Raw genomic sequence first — 19,972 nt, forward strand, 5'->3', positions numbered from 1 at the left:
TATGGTGGCAACTCCATGTCTTTTGTAACATCTAGTTAGACTCTCAGATCATGCAGCCAAATTACATTGCAGAGAGAGTTATGGTCAGTCCCACTTGCATACACCCTACTTATTATTTGTCACAAGGCCTCATAGAACTAGCTCTTTATTTATGTTTCCAAATGAAGGAGTAAAGTAAAGGCCATGTAAGATAACCCTCCTCTGGCTGGCGAGATAAATGTTGGATTTCAGGTACTTTTACTGAACAAAAAGATCCCAGATTCTGCAGGTCATGTCAGTGGTATCTTCAAAACAAGAGGAATCTTCTAAGCAAGTTCAAGTTATGTTTTTTTGCCACCCTAGAAAATGGTAGAATAGAAGTGAACAGAGGGCATCCCCACACAATTTTTGAGTGTCCTCCAGAACCTTCAGTAACCAAATGGAAAATTCTGGGTTGCAACCTGGAAGTAGCACAAGAACCCAGACTCATGAGCTCCTTTTAACACGCTGGCTGCCCATTTTGCTGCCTGGTGTGCCTGCCAGTGCAGCCTTTATTGTTGAGCCAACCCTACTCCAGGGTTTCAAAAGTTGTCTACTATGTAACCTAAGGGCTAAGTTTCAAAACTGCAAAGAATAACTAGGAACCATAGTAAAAGCTACAGGCACTAAATACTCTCCCCTCCTTCTTGCGCTTCCCCCACCCTGCCTCCTCAATTATTCAAAACAGGTGTGTGAATGGGTATATTCTTGTTTTATTTTAATGGCCTGTCACCAGCCAACAGGGAATTGAGCAGAAGTGGCTACCCTCATCCTACCATGCTGTCACTCTGCCCAGCAGCAAAGAACATAGAAAATCAAGGATTTGTAGAAAGATCTTTCTTCCCTTTTTTATCTAATAGGTTTGCTTGTCATTTAATCTTCAAAGCACACTGGTTGCTACTGGAAGTATGGATACTACAGCTAAACTGTGGGATATACAGAATGGAGAAGAAGTGGTCAGATTAACAGTATGTTGCAACTCTTTAGAATTTTGGTGGTTATTTGATGCTTTTCTAACTTTTAGTTGAAATAGCACTTTTTAATTATCAGTTGCAAAAGTTAGAGGTGAGAATTTCTCTAGATTGCTTAGCAACTATGGTTAAATAATGCATTAATCAAACATAAAGGAAGACCAAAAACTGTGATGTTAAAAATCATGAAAGCTTACAGGCAGAGCAATCCTATACATATTCATTTGGAAGTAAATCCTATGTTCAGTGGGGTTTACTCCCAGTTAAATGTGGATAGGATTGCAGCCTAAGGGTGCAATCTCATCAGGATAGTTTGCTGAACTCAGAGGGGCTGACTGTCCAGTGCAGGGTGGGCAGAGAGCACAGAGGGGGTCCTCTCCCCCATGCTCCAACTGCCCTGCATTTTCAGCTAGAGAGACGATTTTGGCTGTCTAGGTCAGAGAGGGAGGTGGGGAGGCCAAACAGTGCATAGGAAGCATTGTAACAACACTTCCACTGTCTCCTCCCCTCTCTGTCCCCAGGAATGCCCCCTTTTGGCCCGCTCTATGCTGCGGTTATGAACGCAGAGATGGGAAAGAACCGTGGTGCCTACGAGGTGGTAGGGGAGGGGAGGGGAACGTGATTCCCTGAAACAGAAAAATCCTGTGGCTGTCTAGACACATGGCTCTCTAAATCATGTATCTTATTTTTTTTCGAATACAGTGCCCTTACCACTTGGGTAAAACGTATTGCTTTATTAATTAAAATGGACTTATATTGTGATATGTCCCCTATACTCAAAGGCACTGTATAGTTGCTTTAAGAACCTATTATCACCTGGGATTACAATTTATTTATTTTATTTATTTAATGCATTTCTTAACTGCTTTTCAAGACTACAGTCTTCTTAAGGCGGCTTACAATATAAAATTCTGTATCAGTATAACAAGTTCATGAAATCATAAATTAATTTTAAACAAATTTAAGAATAAGCCAGTACAGAAATCAACCTATAACAAACACATTTCAATCAAAAGCCAAAGAAAATGAATACATTTTAAAACTCTCTGAAAAACAACAACAGATGGAGAGGGGGTAGTCCATTTCATAGGCGTGGAGCCGCCACTTGCAAGGCCCTATTTCTAGTGCCTGCCAACCATACAGATCTTTCTGATGGGCCACAAAGTAGGGCCGCCAATGATTATCATAACACATGGGCAGGTTCATAAGGGTGTATGCGATCCTTCAAATAACTTCGACCCAAACCACTTCAGGCTTTATGTTTCAAAACCAGCACATTGAATTAGCCCAGAAATGCCCTGGTAACCAGTGAAGTTCGTACAGAATTGATGTGATATTATCAAGCTGCCTAGACCCAACACTGACTCAAGCAAGTGCCTGTGTCCTGCTCCAGTTGAAGTGTTTGAATCATCTTCACAGGTGCATTCCAGTTGTCCATTCTGGTTGTGACTAGTGCAAGAATAACTAAGGTTAGGTTTGGTGTCCTTAGATAGCAGGAGACAAACCAACTGAAGCTGGTGAAAGGCACTCCTGGCTACTGCCACCATGTGTTCTTTCACAAACAGCATTGGATCTAGAAGCACCCCCAGGTTATGAACTTGTTCCTTCTGAGAGAGGACACATGCCGGGATTCTATTTTGTGCCTTCTAGTTTATTCTCTAGATTAATTATTACCAAATAGAGTTATCCTGCTTAGAGAGGGATCTCTTCCTAGCATTTCACACTAAAACTAAGTAGTAAAGGTCTTACAGGCTTGGGTTTAAACTACCCATGACACCATCTCCTATTACAATTTCTCAGACTGAATTAAGGGTGTTCTTTTAACAATGTCATTTGTGTGCCAAGTATGGCTGCCTCACAATATTGTTCAAAAGCTGGGCAAGCTTTTGATGATGATGTAATTCTACCTCTGCAAGGTATCTAATTTTTTTCTTTCATATTTATTCACCCTTCCTCCAAGGAGGTCAGGGAAAAATACACTGTTCCCCCCACATAATGTGAAGTAGGTTAGTTTGAGGGTGACTGGCCCAGTGCCACCAAGTGAGGTTCATGACTGAGTGACAGTTTGAACACAGGTCTCCCTAGTTTAAGTCAAACACTATATCACTTTGTCTATTTTCTGTGTTCTTTGTACTGCTTGTCCCATTGCTCATTTTCCCACTCAGGTCCCAACACCCCTGATTTCTTTTATCTCCTGTGTGACTCACTTGGCCTAATAGCAAAATAATTTGTGCACCTTGATAATGCTTACAGTATATACAAAGTAGGTGTTACATTATCTCAACATAATTATCTTTGTTAAGACTTGAACTCCCTTTTTTATAAATTTAGGGGCACTCTGCAGAGATTATTGCGTTGTCATTTAATACCACAGGAGACAGGATCATCACAGGTTCCTTTGATCATACAGTTGCGGTGTGGGATGTTGGCACAGGCAGGTACTGATTTAAACCTTGTTTTATTTTATGCTTTTTTAAAGAAATCTTAAAGAATTCCATACAGATTCCTCTAATTCTAAATCTGCCTTGGTTTTCTCATATTGTTGATATATTTTAAGCAACAAAAAGCTTGTTGAAACCAGAAAGATAAAAAATTAGGTGTATTACTCCTCTGTGATTCTCCCTAGCAACAGATCTGAGTTCCATCTGCCAGAGAGTTAAGATGTTATTTCTCTGTGTTGGCAGATTACATGGGGCATCATAGTCAAATGGTGAAGGATAGATACTGCAATATTAATCTTTTACCACACCTTTATTTATTTCTCTAATTTCTTTAGGGAGCAATCCTATTCATGGCTGGCTCGGAATGCTGGGAGTTGTAGGATTTTTTTTTATGTCTAAACATGAATAGGAATGCACCCTTAAAGTATCTTGCCTTGTCCTACACTTGAGGTGGCTTCTCCCTAGAGGCTTGTATAGAGTAATGGTGTTACACGAGCTTCATTGCACTGAGTTAGAGGTTCATCTGGCCCAATCCTGTCTCCACTTTGTGGGAAACAACAACATATATTTTATTTTATTTCTATACTGCCCAATAGCCGAAGCTCTCTGGGCAGTTTACAAATTAAAACCAAAAAGCGCAGGATAAAACAATAGGTCAATTAAGGATCATGCAGCTAATGCATGTGAATAATATTTTGTCAGCTTGACACAGTAGAAACAATAAAAGGCCTTGTAATGATCAGTGGTAAATTATCCACTCCCTGAATAACATGCATAGCACCATCCCTCATTTCCCATCCTTAGTTACCACTGAAAGGTCGGTACAATTACAAGTACATAATATGAATGAAATAGAGTAATTATTTAGCAAGTGTTAATGTATTTCTTTTCTTTTGCAATTGCAGCAAACGAAGAGGATATTATTCAGAATATTTGCTTTCATGATCTTTTCATTGGGTACAATTATTAATTGAGGAGGCTTTCTCTCCAGCCTAAACACTGAATAAGAAATAAAGTAGCACAAGTATTTCAGATTATACATATTATACGAAGGTACACCCATGAATAGTTGGATAGGTAATAATCACAGCCTTTGAAAACATTAATGAATACACCTACCAAAAAGGACATGAATCTGTATGTATGTATGCACATGTATGTATACATATATGTGTGTGTGAGAGAGAGAGAGAGAGAGAGGGATGCATGTGTGTGTGTGTGTGGCAGTATCCATTGTGGCCACTGTGTTTATGCAGCTGATGTACCAGTGGTATAAGTGATCTCTAGCACAATGCCAATAGCATAAGCTGGCATGATGGGTTCCTTCAGAAAACCTGTTGTGCCAGCGTATGCCATTAGCATTACACTAGTTGTTGCTAGTGCATTACATCTAGTATTACACTAGATGTTACATCAATTGTGTAAGCACAGTGGCTCCATTGGATATTGTGCACTCTCTTTCTCTCTCTCTCTCTCTCTCTCTCTCCATCACTGCAAAGGTATTATTTTTTTCACAAACTGGATTAATGTATGTTCAGATATGGTACATACACATGCATGCACACACAGACCAACACTTTGATTACGTGCAGTTCAGTATGTGTATTAATGTTTTCTAACTTGCCTTATAACCTATGCAATCTAAAAGGGACATTGACAGCTAATTTTCACACTTTTCTCAACTGAAACAGTTAAACAGTTACCCAGATTTGGCAGTGTGATGAATTTATGACTGTCAAACATTGCATCTTCTGGGTTTGCTAGAATACTTGTTAAATTAATAAAAACAGGAATGGAACAGTCCTCAGTGTATCAGAATAAATCAGGTGTCCTGATGTGGATATAACCATAGATTCTTACACCTGAACTATATAAAAGTAGAAGAATACAACGTCTCACTAAGGGGCAGTTCATGCTTAAAACACCATAAACTGCAAAGCAGAAATGCTTGTTCTTAAGCATGAAGCGGCTGGATGTGTGCTAGGGCGACACAACCCAGCTGGCTTTCCCTGGTGTGTATATATCATGTGTCCCTGTTGTATTTTACAAATTTACATCTCTGTGCTTTTATAGTGTAAAATGCTGGTCTGTACTTGGAAACTGCATAAGTGAGAACCAGTCCAGATCTTAGGCTTTGTTCCCTAAGATTCTGGATGTTTGTAGGCAGATGCCAAATAGTAATATCAAGTCTGCCATCCTGAGCACATTCATTTGAGAGGAAGCTCCATTGAACTGTGACATTTATTGCTGAGTAAGCATGCATAGGACTACACTGTAAATGAATGTGGAAGAATTCAGTCTGTTCCATTGAACATTTTCATGAGTGTACCTTTGCATAATATATTTCTATCCCTGGTTTGAAGCAAACAATACAATTTGAATTTTTATTCTCTCTCCTGGCAGGAGGATGCATACTTTAATAGGCCATCGTGCGGAAATAAGTAGTGCACAGTTCAATTGGGACTGCACCTTGATAATCACTGGATCAATGGACAAAACATGCATGGTATGATCATTGGATTCCAATTAACAAGGGATTGGATCCAGACTTTGCATTCCATAAACGAAAGGGCTCTTTCTGTCCATGGAAGGTGTTTGATCCATCAGAGGGATCCTTCTAGGAGAAGGGGCGGGGGGGGGGGGGATGACTTTTGATGATTCCCCCCTGAATCTGCAGCTGCTTGCACCCTCTGAAAATTTGGTCTGGAGGTCCCCCCAACCATATGAGGGTGCAAGTGGCTGTAGTGAGAGAGGGGAACTGGCAAATGTCCACCCCTTCTTATTCCAGTGAGAGCATACTAGGTGGAGGTTCACTAAGGGGATGCCCCCTCTGATGGGAGTGAAATCTGAATCCAACCCATAATATATTGCTGTTGGTAGAATGTGACAAATAATTTTAAAAGAATCATAGTATAAGATTAATCCATACATTTTTAGGCCAAGACTGGATCCAGCAATATATTCCCATATTTTCCACATTCCTTTATGCAGGTCAAAAGCTAAAGTGAGGGTTTACTCTGCCTGTATTTGAAAAGAGATTCCAAAGTTTCTGAGTGAACTTGGAAAAGACAAAATTGTTACTTTCATCACCAAGTACATTCAAATGGGACCTGCAACAAAATGTTGCAGTGCATCTTTACATCCTTTAAGAAACACTCCTGTGGATTCCAGCCATCCACACCCTCCTCCAGGGTTCTATAAGCCAGGGGTAGACAACTCCAGAGAGTCTGGTGGCCACTTTCTCCCTCCTGCCCACCTCCCACAATGGCCCGCACTCCTGCTGCTATGCTCCTGTATTAGATGCTGGCAGCAAAAAATAATAATGGCGGTTTGGCTGCAAACCACTATAGAGCGGTAAAAAGACCATGTTTAGCTTGATAACATGCTACATTTGGCATTTCTACTGCTCTGTAGCCATTTGCCACTGAAATTCAGCAGCAAACCACCATTTTGGGGGCCACTGCCGCAAATTCCACCAGCAGTGTGGATGGCAAGGTCTGGTGTCAAGAGAGGATTAAGCAGAGCATTCTATTCACTTCCCCTGCTGCAGTTTTCTGTTTTCCTACTGATAGTCAGCATGGCTACTGAGTGTGCTCAGTCCTCATTGGGCTGTTTTGTGGCAGTTGTATTTTGCTCGTTTAAATAAAAAATCTTTTGTACTTTTTCAAACCTAGGGGTTCCCCGAGATTGATGATACCACCCTCTTGTTTCTTAGTGGCCCAAATTTGGTTACAAACTTGTTGGCACATATTACTGAGTTCAGTATTACAAGGGGTGTAACAGTGATCTGGCAGGCTTGGCTGCTGGGCCTGAGGAGCTGTTTGTCAAAAGGTAGTGCCCTCATCCATAACGGGAGGGGAGCACAGGCTCATTGGCAGTTGGGACTTGTCAGTTGAGGAGTAGGCAGTTAACCTGAGAGAGAGAGAAGGTGGTGGGTTCAATCTAAGCCTTTCTTTGTCACACACATAAATACACACTAAACACCATGCAGTACCATCCTGTAAATGATCCCAGGGTTAGAGTTAGTGTGGCTAGGGATTGTAGCAAGTTTATTTCTTTTGTTCCTGAGTATATGTTCTATATCTTAATTGTTGATTTTAATCTGTAACCCCTGCCTTTTTGCCTATGAATAAATAAGTGCCATTTTGAATATTCAATAGCTCCTGTGGCATCATTTTAGAAATATCTTCCATACAGACCTCTACCGTGATGACTTATCCTCAACCCTGCTCACTGTGTCTGGATTTACTATGTCTGTTGAGCTCCTCAATCCAGCCTATGAAGCCTCATGTGGTTGGAGGCCAAGCCTTGCCCCCTAGAAGAATCTCCCTAGGACAGCATCCCTGCTGTTATCTCTAATTGGAGATAACGGAGATGCAGGTGGCGAGGGCCTCTGCCAGCATCAGGAAGAGCATGTTTTTATTACCTTTCTAAAAAGATTCAAGGTGAAACTCTAAAAACCCCTCACCAAGTGACTTGTGATGTTGCATTTCAGCTGCTTAATCCCCTCACTACAGGCCAGCTCAGTCTGGGAGAGATGCATTAGCACTTACTGACATTTGGAGAGTTGATTGTAGCTGGATGGCTCTGTGAAAGAGGCACTAGAATGAAAATGAATTTCAGTAGATGTCTGACTTGCATTGATATTGTTATGCAAAATATTTGTTACTCTGCTTTACATGAAATCTGTGCTCATATGAAACAATAAATTATGATGGACTAGCTACACATCCATCAAACAGTTCAGCCAAATAAATAAAGAGTCTGCTTTTGAATGGCTGCCATTATTTGCCTGCATTTTTGCTTACTGCTTTCTATACACATTGCAGCTGTGGAATGCTCTGACTGGCAAGCGTGTGGCAACTTTAACTGGCCATGATGATGAAGTATTAGATGTTTGTTTTGATTATACTGGGCAGCGTATTGCAACTGCTTCAGCTGATGGTAAGTGAAATTGATTAATCAATTAAGATGTCTCCATCCCATGTCAGCTGGCTGGAAGACCCTCTGTAGAAGAATAAAACAACTCCTCTCCTCTAGACTGCAAACATTCCCTCAGACAGTAACTTAGGGGCAATAGTAACTCCCAGTAGTTCCTCATGTCCCTCATGGATGACTTAAAAATTATGACTTCCATGTGGAGGCCACAGAAAAATTCTTCATCAGAGGTGTGTGTGTTGGAAACCAGCTCAGTTCTTGAATATACATGATCATGTGGAGAACCTCCATGACAGCACCAGCAGCTGCCAGGAATGATTGGTGATCAGGGGTATCCATATGGTGAGCTGTTTCCAAATGTTATGGTACCTGTGTGATATGCTCTTTGGCAGCTTTCTCATAAGGCTGTAATGTTTGAATTAGTCTTCTGTCCCACCCTGTTCCTTAGGTTTGATCAGTAGAAGGGTTCCAGAAACTTCCAAACAATGTTCTTATGCTCACACCCTTATCTAGTCTTCGTATGGAACCACAAGGTTTGAACCTGCCTTCGGTCTTACCCTGTGTTCTTTGATCACCTCAGAGCACCAAAGATATTTTATAGTGCAAGAGTCAAGTCCCACTGAATTCAGTGGTACTTATTCCCAGTAAATATGTGTAGGGTTGCAGCCACTCATTTCTAACATTTGGCTTCTCCTTTTTCTGTCAGAACTCCCGTTTTTAATAGAACTTAACACAACAGGAAAACACCTGTGCTAACTTAGATCTCTCTTTATACTAAAGGATCAGCAAGGGTTTACGATACGGAAACAAAAAAATGTATTGCAAAACTCGAAGGTCATGAAGGAGAAATTTCAAAGGTACCTGTTGTTTTATTCCTCTGTGCTGCTGTGAACTCACTAGAATGAAGTTCTAAATTACACACACAAAAAGTAAGCAGTGCTTATCCATACATTTCGTCCTACTTGAACATGGCCCAGGCAAGCCACTTCCCTTTCTCCAATGTTGCTGTCACCTCAACTGTTCTATTCCTTTGTGTCTCCAATGTGGTAAGAGAATACAGTGCTCAGTAGTTCTTTAATGAAAGCTGACAATTGAAAAACAGTATAATTGCAGTTTTGGGGTACAATCCTGTCATTCATTATGTACAGATGTCCTATTGATTCAGTGGGATTTATGCATGCATAACTAGGGGTGTGATTGCAGCTTCTGAAATTTATGTGGGCATTTAATGATTCAGATTTTTAGAGAAGCTGGGTGATTTCCCCCCTACCACTTTTTATATTCATTTAAGTACAATAACTTAAATAAGACTGCCTTTGTTTGCTGGGATTTCCCAGCAGCAATAGTTAGTGGGAGTTTTTCAGTTGTATTTAAAATGGCAGTGTATGCATGATATTGGAACTACTGTCTCAGTCCAACCTCTCTTGGATGATATATTTCATGGTGAACAGAGGTTTTATTTTACATTGGAAGGCCCTACAAACAACATTCTTCTATCCTGTCTTTTGGTGTATTTCTAGGGCAGGGGTGGGCAGTGTAGGCCAAATCATCTGGAAGACCACAATTCCCATCATCCCTCACCATTGGCTATACTGGCTTAGGTTGATTGAAGTTGTAGGCCAAAACATCTGGAGTGCCACAAATTATCTCTTGCTCTAGGGTCTGAAGAGATGTGCTGGACCAAAGCTGCTGGCTGTGTTCTTTTTTTTTTTTCATTATTAACAAAGTTTCTAATAGCTTCACACACACTTGGAAGGAGAAGCCAATACTAGTTGAAGGATACAAAGCTTTGAGGCCATTTTAGACTTAGGAATGGTCACTTTCAATTAAATCATGTTATATATGCTAAACCAATACCCCTCCCCAGTCCAATTTCACCTGCAAGGGGCCTAACACAAGAATATTTGTATAAAATATATGTATAAACCTCAGAGACAGATGCAAAGGATGTTCTTAAATCCACAGTTAGTATCCCTTACATGTGCTGATTTGTGGCAATGTTGTGACTAGGTATGTTGTTTTGCAGCTTAATTTTCTGAGGTTGTAGGTTTGTGTACATTGATGGAAGTTGTAGATTCAACATCTTGCGTGATTAAAGGTAATATTAGTGTATGTGTAATGAAATTTGGCAAGCATAGTGATATAGTAAATTTGATATAGTGAGAAAAGAGGTATATGTTTAATACAGTTTTTAGATTAAAAATCATAACTATTATTTTATGCAAAATAGATATTCACCATGGATTCAGAAGGAAGGGGAGAACTGCCCTGTTTTTAAAATTGTTTTTAAAATCCCCACTCAATTATATAAGCAGCATATATGTTTTGTTTTATAAAAGTTGTTTTCTTTTTATTTAAAATATATTCTTTATTAATATTTTTTTAATGTAAAAAAATAATGTGGATTTTATTAAAAAAAGTTATTTTTATTAGTTTACTATGGAAATAAGTTATGCAGTCTGCAGTTCTTTGTATACTCCATTATAGTCCATTTTCTGTGTGCATATAAAACAACGAATTATGAATGATGAGCCCCATATGCATCAAAGTGTTCAATCAAACATAATCCCCCAACAACTTTTTTTGTGAATGGCTACTGTAAATAAGGTAAATTACCACTGTCTGTACTTTCTGCATTTTAGTCCCCTCTGACCTCACTGTTTTCAGTTCCTCCTACCTTCACAACAGCATGTGCATATACCCTTCGAACTCATGCATCTGATGAAGTGGGCTGTTGTCCATGAAAGCTTATGCCATAATACATTTATTAGTTTTTAAGGTACCACAAGATTGGCACCAGACTAACATGCCTAACCCTCTGGAAATCGTTAATATTTCTTTAGAAGCTTGCCTAAAATTCATCATTAAAAACTCCAAGAATTCAAAATTTGTTGCCATCCATCTGTACCTCTTTACTAAATAAGTCAGCTTTACCAGCTGTATAACCTGTCAAAATTGCAGCAACTCCATTCTTGAAGACAGGCCTTTAAACCCACGTCCTTTAAACCCTGTTGCCTTTAAAATGAGGTTCTCTGCAGCCATGATGGTTTGAACATACAGATTCAAGGGCATGTAGCTTAATTTGTCAAATAAATTATAGCTTTACCATTCTTGAGAGCAGATTTCAACATTTAGCTAATGCTGCCCCCCAACTAAGGGCCCATTTACATGGCTGAAACATATGCTTTATTGTCTCTAGATAGTTATCCCAGAGTTATTAGCTTGAGATGACAACTCCTACTTAATTGAGCAAGGCATTCAAGCTCCTTGTTTACTATCCTGGATAAATTTAAGGTCACAGTGTTGGTTTATGGAACAGAGAACTCCACCAAAAAGAAGGCAGCTCTACTGTTGTTTACTTAAGGATGTTTAATAGGCTACTTTTTGTTCTTTGGAATTGATTCCCAAGGATAAAATACAACAAAGGCTATAATTTATGAAAGGGACATATTTAGCATTGCAACCACAATTTATTAATGAATGCCTCACATAGATTAGTTTCTTTGTGAATATTTTTGTAGTTAAGATCAGTGCTCAGTTCCACAAAATAACATATGATATGGCTCTTGTTCTGATATGAAAGATGGTGAGTCAGTAGACTTTTCCTTGCCGTGGGAAGTTTTATTCTCTTTCAGCCCACTTCAACCTCTGAATCAATTCCTGTACATATAAACAAATCAGAGGCCAAAATGAATTCAGGTGTTCTTATTCCAGGGTAACTGGGTACATGGGACCTGTACGAATCATGGTGGACAAATGGTAAGATTTAAGTGGTGCCACTTCCTTGCTTCTTTAAAAAATCACTTTTGTTACTTTATTTTTTAAAGATCTGTTTCAATCCGCAAGGCAGTCGTATTCTTACGGCCAGCTCAGATAAGACAGCTCGGCTTTGGGAACCTCAGACAGGACAATGCATTCAAATACTAGATGGACATACTGATGATATATTTTCATGTGCTTTCAACTACAAGGGCAATATAATTATTACAGGTAAACAACATATAATTTAAGGTACAATCCTATGCATGTTTAGACAGAAAAAAGTCCTACAACTATCTAAATATGCATAGAGTACTTAGAAATTCTCCTGCTGATGTTTCACTTGGATTTAGACCAGTGGTGGTGAATAGAGCTAAAGCAATGTGGAGTAAGAGGAGTTTCCTGGTTACTGTCATAATCCCATTATGTTATTCCAGTGTAAATTTGGACCAAACTGTACTGTTGTTTCTAGAGGATATTGCTTTTCTAGACTTCCTGAATTAGTTCAGATTTCCAGAACATCAACTGTATGTTGCTTTACATAGGGCTATGTGGGAGCTGGAAGACTGATTGACCGGGTTCAGACGACACATTATTTACCCACGATGAGCTGCAGGGCCCAGTTTGCATATACAGCTCCCACTCGGGTTGTCGTGTTGTGTGAACCTGGCGAGCGTGGGTTATGTGAGGGTTAACCCTAAAACAGACCGTGGGTTATGTAAGGGTTGTTTAATCCTCATATAACCCATGCTGTCTGGGTTTGCATGACACCTCAACCCCTGAGCGGGAATTGCATATTCAAAAGAAACAACACAGTGGGCTGTCGTGTCATGTGAAAAGATGCATTGTCAACAAAGTTAGAAGGGGTGTGTTTGTACGAAATACAAAATACTGTTGATCCAGCACACTTAATAAAAAGCTTGGGACACCACAGACTGTTATCTGTATATTCTAGATATACAAATGATATATTTTTAAAAATAATCTATTTTTTCTTCTAGGTAGCAAGGATAACACATGTAGAATATGGCGCTAATTGAGGACAATATCTGATCCAACTTCCTAGCAGCTTTCATACAAGTTTCTTATACAGACAATAACCACTAAGCCTTTCCAAAAGCTGTGTTTGCCTCTGTCTCTCTTTCGTTTTTAGAATTATTGAAGTAGACCTATTTCCTGGACCCATGGAATTAACAATGTTAGCTAGTATGTCATAGACCCATATATATTGTTAGTGGTTAGGTTGCAACAAATGACATTGTTTTCCTTATAATGATTTATAGGCCACTTGGGGTGGGGAGTGGGAGGGAAGGGGAGAAGCATCATGATACTATTAAGTATCACTTGGATGCCTCTCACACTTTCAGTTGGATACTTTTACTTACTGTGTTTAATTTTTGTGTAATAAAAATATTTAAAACACTAAAATTGCAGCTTATGTAGTATTGACTGAAGTACATATTAAAACTGTCTGTTCAGATGTTGTAGTTGAGACTTATGGAGGGAAAAGCACTTTTCAAACTTGATTTTGAACTTCTGCCATATAACTCTATATCCATTCCTTGAAAGAAAAAGATTATTTTTCATGCATTATGTATTGGATTTATAGTCTGCCCCATCCTGAAAGCTTAAAAGTGGCTAACAATATATTAAAAACCTGTATATAAAAACCTAACGAGTTAAAAGGAAATAAGTAGAACTTAACAAATATTCAATGTCAGTCCATGCCTTTGAGAGAGAAAAGAGAGTTCATACTAGAGTGATGAAACTTTGGACTACACACTATGAAGCAGTATAATGGAAGGTAATGGGCAAGAACCAAGTTTGGCATGTGTTTTTCTCAATTAGTTGCTAAGAAATGGCGCTTAACTTTTAACCTTTTCCTTCATATCAATTTACTACTTCTTAAAAGTTCATTGTAGTAGTTCCATGTTCTGAAGTGCAAAACATTACGCCAGTTCATGCATTTAGCCATGTGGCTTTGCAGTATTGTAGTGGAAAAGTGACATGAACCCTACCCTTCCAGTGTGAACTGATCCCTTCACAATGAGAGCCTGGTCTCATATTGGCCTGGCTCACATGATCTCCTGCTGATTTGAGGGGGAAGAATGACATAAGGGAGAAGGCCTTGGTAGTGGCCCCCAAATTATGGAATGATCTCCCTGACGAGGCCCGCCTGGCGCCAACATTGCTATCTTTTCAGCACCAGGTTAAGACCTTTCTCTTCTTCCAGACATTTGACAGTATATGATAAGTTTTAATTGATCCTGGAATGGCTTATTGTTATGGTTGTTTGCTTTGAGATTGCTTGTTTGAAGTTGTTTTAGATGTATGTTCTTGTGTATATTGTCTGTTCATGGGTTTTTTTTTTAATAGAATTGGATTTTAAAATCTATACTGTATTTTTAAATGTTTTTAATCTTTGTAAACTGCCCAGAATGCTTTGGCTATTGGGCAGTATAGAAATGTAATAAATAAATAAACCAGGCCTCCATGTGACCAAGCACTCAAGGAGTGGACCTGGCCTTCCCTGAAGAGTAACCTTCATGATAGGGTAGCCACTTATGCATGGGCAAAAAAAAAAAAGAAAGGGGAAGTGCATCACCAAAAAAGTGGACATAGATTTGAATAAAATTTGCATATGCTAATACACACACACACACAGAAACAGTTACTATAATTTAAATAGAAATGGAGTACATCTCACAATAGTGGGCAATTAACTGCGACCAGGTGATTTGTGTGCCTTCTCAGTCTCCTATCTAGGTGCTAACTGTAAATGGGGAGGTTCTCCCTTCTCCCTGTTTTAAGATTCTTTACCTTTAAGCCAGACTTGGAAAGGTGCCTTCAAACAGAGGACTATCCGCTGACCACCCTTCAATTAGGCAACTGTCTTCTGTAAAGTAGGAGACATGGTCATTCTAGTTCATGGTGGAGGAGAGGAGCTTATGCCACGCTACCATAGTTTTTTGTTAAAGGACCAAAGTGCTTGCCTCAAGTGCGTTTAAAACCCCAAATTTAAATGCCTCCAGTGTAAGAGCCTGTTTGATGTTTTGGCCTGAAAATGTCAAGTTAACTGAAAGATTATCTATCCAAACTTCCCTGTTCAGCTTTACCCTATATATCCTCTGGTATTATGCATGGTTTACCTCCTGTGAAGGCTGTGGAAGTGCCAGGCATGTATTTGCTACAGAGCAAAGCACAGCATCTTTAAGCCTTTGGAAGGCAAAACTATTTGTTTCTACAATACATGCTTCAGAAAGTACAACCATAATTTTCTGGAGAAGAAAGCCCATAGCTGCTACTGAAATTTATTTCTTAACAGAAGATCCCAGTATCAGAGGTGAGGGAGGCCTACAACTGTGAGGTGCTTGACAATCCCTGGTTTGCTATGCCAGGCAAAACCAGAGGCTTATCAAGCCCTGAATGGGCTCCTATATTTGACTGGCAGGCTCTTCCTGGCTTGGTGAATAACTAGCTGTGCAGATCTGATCGTGAATGATGCTTTTTTCTTTTTCACAACAAAGCTTGAGTGCAAGTAGATGACTGGGAAGTCCAAACAACGTTGAAACATTTGCTACAAGGAGAAGGCTATCAATGACTACTAGTCCTGAGGGCTACCTGCTACCTCCAGTATCAGAGGCAGTAACCCGATGTTTACCAGTTGCTGGGGAACATGGGTAGGAGGGTGCTGTTGTACACATGTCCTGCTTGTGGGTTTCCCATGGGCAGCTGGTTGGCCACTGTGTGAACAGAATGCTGAACTAGATGGACCCTTGGTCTGATGCAGCATGGCTCTTATGGTCTTAGATGTGGTCTCTCACAGAACCATCCTCAAGAGCTGTGAAAAGTTAAGGATATATCAATACATTGGATTACTTGCTTTACACATCATCCTTCAATCTTCAAGAGCTACAGGTGAGCTTCAAGAGCTACAAGAGCTTGTTGTTGTTCAGTCGTTCAGTCGTGTCCGACTCTTCGTGACCCCATGGACCATAGCACGCCAGGCCTTCCTGTCCTGCGCTCTCTCCCGGAGTGTGCTCAAGTTCATATTCATTGCATCCGTGATGCTATCTATCCATCTCATCCTCTGCCGTCCCCTTCTCCTTTTGCCTTCAGTCTTTCCCAGCATCAGGGTCTTTTCCAGAGCTACAGCACCTCTAAAAAGTGAAGCCTTCAGCTTATACTAGGGATGTACAAATCACTTACCTGGTTCCGGTCGGGGCATCCGCTGGGTGGGGGGAGGCGCTCCGTCCCTCCCCCCAGAATCCTCAACGGGGTGGGGGGAGGCGATCCGGTCATCCCCCCCAGAATCCTGCCCGGCTGGCTCTGCTCTGCTGCGGCTCCACAGAGCAGTCTGCCAGGGCTGCTGTGGATGCAAATAGGCAAATTGCGTTCCCTATTTTTCGCCGTTCTAGCCTACATAAACATTTACGTAGGCAATTACGGCGAAAAAAAGGAACTGCAAATAGCATAGTGGGCGCTATTTGCATTTCTTTTTTTTTTTGCCGTAAAAGTCTACGTAAATATTTACGTAGGATAAAACGGCAGAAAAAAAAACAAATAGCGCCCACTACGCTATTTGCAGTTCCCTTTTTTTCGCCGTAATTGCCTACGTAAATGTTTACGTAGGCTAGAACGGTGAAAAATAGGGAATGCAAATGGCAGCTGCCGTAGCCGCTGCCATTTGCGTACGCTGGCGTTTTTTGGGGGGGGTTAGCCGTGATAGGCTACGTAAATTCTTGCGTAGCCTATCACAGCTCGAAGGACGGCAATGGCGGCCGCAGCAGGCCGGCCAGGAGACCAGCCGCCGCCGCTGCCTCAGGTACGTTCCATCCCAGGGGATTCCGCGGGGGAGGGCAGGAGGCCGTTCCACCACGGATTCCGGGGGGCCGGATTCTAAAGAATCCAGCCTCACTGGAATCCGTGGCGGAATTCTCTACCATCCCTAGCTTATACTGACACAGTTCAATAGATGGATGACAATGCTTTATTCCTTTTATATCCTTCAGAATTAGGCTTAGGAAAGGCAAGGAGGACAAAGATATTTAAGGAGGACAAAGGTAGTTAACACAAATTTATTTCAGATCAGGCTGCATTACTAAGAAGTAACGTACAGAAAAAAAACCATCACACTGGTACATATCAGCTATGTTATTTGTGCTTGTAAACATTTATTCTACCACTGCCAAAAAGTGTGTATAACTCACAATAAACTGGCATTGCTCTAAAAATAAATACTTTCCCCAACAATTAATTTCAGTTGTTAATGCTCCATACCTTTACTATATGTTTCTGAGAGGTACTGAGTGCACACAGGTCCTGATAGGCTTTTTGGATAGTGGCACTTCTCCAGAGCAGACCCAGGTGCTGTTTAGCCAAAGCTAGTGCTTGCAGTAAACCGGTCTTTCTATTAATCATAGTGACCTTTACTTCTGTACGTGTATTGTAGAGTGATTGTTTTGTCAGCAAAATCACTTGAACACTTAGAAATAGATTAAAATGCTGGCAAATGTCTTTGCTGAACGTATGAGAAAGGACAGGCATGCATGAAGCTGATTTTAACAAGAACAATGGTGATAATTATGGCTCTTTATATGTAAAATTACTTCAAAAATAGTGCAAAAAGATACTTTATTTTTGGACATATTACAGAATCACGTACTCTTGTAATGAAAATAAAAGTAGCCTTTCATATTTTTGGGAAGATGGAGGCAGAATCTCTATAAGACTAAACCATTAAAGAAAAAGCAAATGACAGAATATATTTAATTTTCAATAACGTGGAGTAGCTACATCGTGAAGATTATATTAGCAGAGGATAGTGGCAATCTGGAATGGAGATATTTAGTGGGTAATGAGCTGAAGATTTTTATTGCAATACAGTTCACTTCCTTGACTTTAAATTAAACCCATACTCTTTAGCTGGTGCCAAATAATGTTTAAGTATGATGATGAAAACAACTAGTTATTTGAAGATCAAGATACTGGACTTGCATATATGTACCATAGCCCAAATATTTTAAATTCAAAATGAAATGTTTGGTTTAAAGATATTAATAAATTATAATTATGTATTTCTATTGGTATATAAAAATCATCACCAATATACCCTTTCTATGAAAGTACAGTGTATTATTTTTCAGGTTTGCCTAAACTGCACTCATTTTAGTTTAATAGTTACTCGAAATGATAGTAAATTTGTCTCATGGCAGCAATCCACTGCGCACTTACAGTGAACTCAGTGGGACTTACTTCTGAGTAAATATGCATAGGATCAGTTGGTAAACTTTGAGTTGTAACACTGAATCCTTTTAAAAACTACTCGGTTTATTCAAAGATTGCAAAGAACTTTAGAAAGGACATGAATCACCATTATAGATGGGAAAAAGTAAGGCTTGAAAGTGCCAATACCTGCCCAAAGTTGCTAGTAAAGCTGCATGTGGACTCTGTTAATGAGCAATCCTGTGTTACATTCACTGGAGCAGAGCCTCTGACAACTGCAGGAAATGACGACAACAACAACAACAACGTGAAGTTTAAAGACCTGTATGAAAATCTGCCAACCTGAATTTTATTTCTTTCAACAAAACATATGCCTGTGGAATGGCTACAGGCGTTTAAAAAGCAATTTCAACAGCTTGTGAATGTTGCTTCTTTGTGATACTGTTCAAGAGCTCAGACTCCTCTTTTTACTCCTCTGGAGAAATTTAAAAACACAATTATATAGAATTCATTGGGAGACATCTCCCACACATTAATTTGGCTAGCATTCCACAAACCACTAGTGTAGTTAAACTACAAATACTTTAAAATACTTTCTCTTTAAAAGAAAACCCTTTCTTACTGTGCAATTCCAGTGTTGGTCAATACACATAGCCAACAGATATCTATGAATCTTTGATTATGGGAAACAGGTGGCTTTTTCACCCAGCCTTCACAAATGTTTGTTTATTTAAAGTGCACGCCCCATCCCCTCCTACAACAGTACATTCTAAAATGTGAGGTCTCCCATATGATATCACCGTATACTCCGGGCCTTTGCTGTACTTTTTTTAAAAACAACAACTGCGCAGCTTTGAAAAAGACTTGTTCATTGGCAGAGTCTGTGCATTTCTGTTCAGTTTATGTGCTGATGGTTTGACAAAGAGGTCCACTCACAAACCACTGCCACTCAAAATGGATTAAAAATGAACACAGGGAGTTCAACATCGTTTCTTATCCCAGTTCGAGAAGCCAGTCAAAGAGGCTCGGCGTTAGCTCGCTGCTTTCTTCATGGAGCTTGCAGAACTGGACCATGGCGTGGAAGATATCACCCACTTTCCAGGATTTCTGGTGGACAAGCTGCACAACATCTAAAAACTGGAGGAAACGATTTCCTGTTAGAGAAGGTTTCATCCAATCAGTTCTTCCCCCCACTTTTCACTTTAATGAAATGAACCCAAAAGCTCTACACAGGAGGACAGCTTCACATGCTGCTTCAATTATTCACCACTCATTGACAGCAGAATCAAGTCATGACTTGCATGCATGAATAAGCTGTCACAGGTTCATTGCCACACCACCGCAATACATTCTCACTGGAATCGCTCACACACATTCAGTGATAGCTCAAGTGCAGAGTAAATAAGTGATAAAAAAGGGGTGATGTACAGGCATGTGTGGAGCAGTTCTAAGGAGCAGACGTTGGTTAGGAACGATGATGCTACCATAATGCAAATAGTAAATCCAAGTGGGATCTGCAACAAAATGTTGCAGTATGGAGTGCTTCTGTTTAGTGTTCCAGTCAGTCAGCCATGCCCTACTCCATTACATTGCCCTGCCCACCCAGTTCCCCCACCACAA

The 19,972-nt window shown here is 40.1% G+C and overlaps 2 protein-coding genes across 3 annotated transcripts in view; one reads left to right on the forward strand and one right to left on the reverse strand.

Moving 5' to 3' along the window:
- DAW1 (dynein assembly factor with WD repeats 1) overlaps window positions 1–14,632 on the forward strand; it is a 29,802-nt gene extending 15,170 nt beyond the window's left edge. Inside the window, exons 7-13 of one of the 2 annotated variants that reach the window (XR_014789585.1) lie at window positions 879–986; window positions 3,321–3,427; window positions 5,834–5,936; window positions 8,260–8,374; window positions 9,149–9,225; window positions 12,215–12,358; window positions 13,129–14,514. Coding sequence is in view for 1 of the 2 variants with exons in the window: in XM_084847163.1 (XP_084703289.1) it covers window positions 879–986; window positions 3,321–3,427; window positions 5,834–5,936; window positions 8,260–8,374; window positions 9,149–9,225; window positions 12,196–12,358; window positions 13,129–13,163 (708 nt within the window). In the remaining variant the exon portion in view is untranslated. Of the gene's footprint in view, window positions 1–878; window positions 987–3,320; window positions 3,428–5,833; window positions 5,937–8,259; window positions 8,375–9,148; window positions 9,226–12,195; window positions 12,359–13,128 lie in introns of both variants that reach the window. The other variant, XM_084847163.1, reaches the window with a different exon arrangement.
- A 2,546-nt stretch (window positions 14,633–17,178) lies between these two features.
- SPHKAP (SPHK1 interactor, AKAP domain containing) overlaps window positions 17,179–19,972 on the reverse strand; it is a 116,225-nt gene continuing 113,431 nt past the window's right edge. Inside the window, exon 12 of the mRNA XM_084842029.1 lies at window positions 17,179–19,489. Within this exon, the coding sequence (XP_084698155.1) occupies window positions 19,346–19,489 (144 nt within the window). The 3' untranslated portion in view covers window positions 17,179–19,345. The remainder of the gene's footprint in view (window positions 19,490–19,972) is intronic.

This window comes from Heloderma suspectum, chromosome 3, assembly GCF_057233095.1.
Source record: "Heloderma suspectum isolate Gila_16-S chromosome 3, 16-S_ref, whole genome shotgun sequence".
NCBI classification, from domain to species: Eukaryota; Metazoa; Chordata; class Lepidosauria; order Squamata; family Helodermatidae; genus Heloderma; species Heloderma suspectum.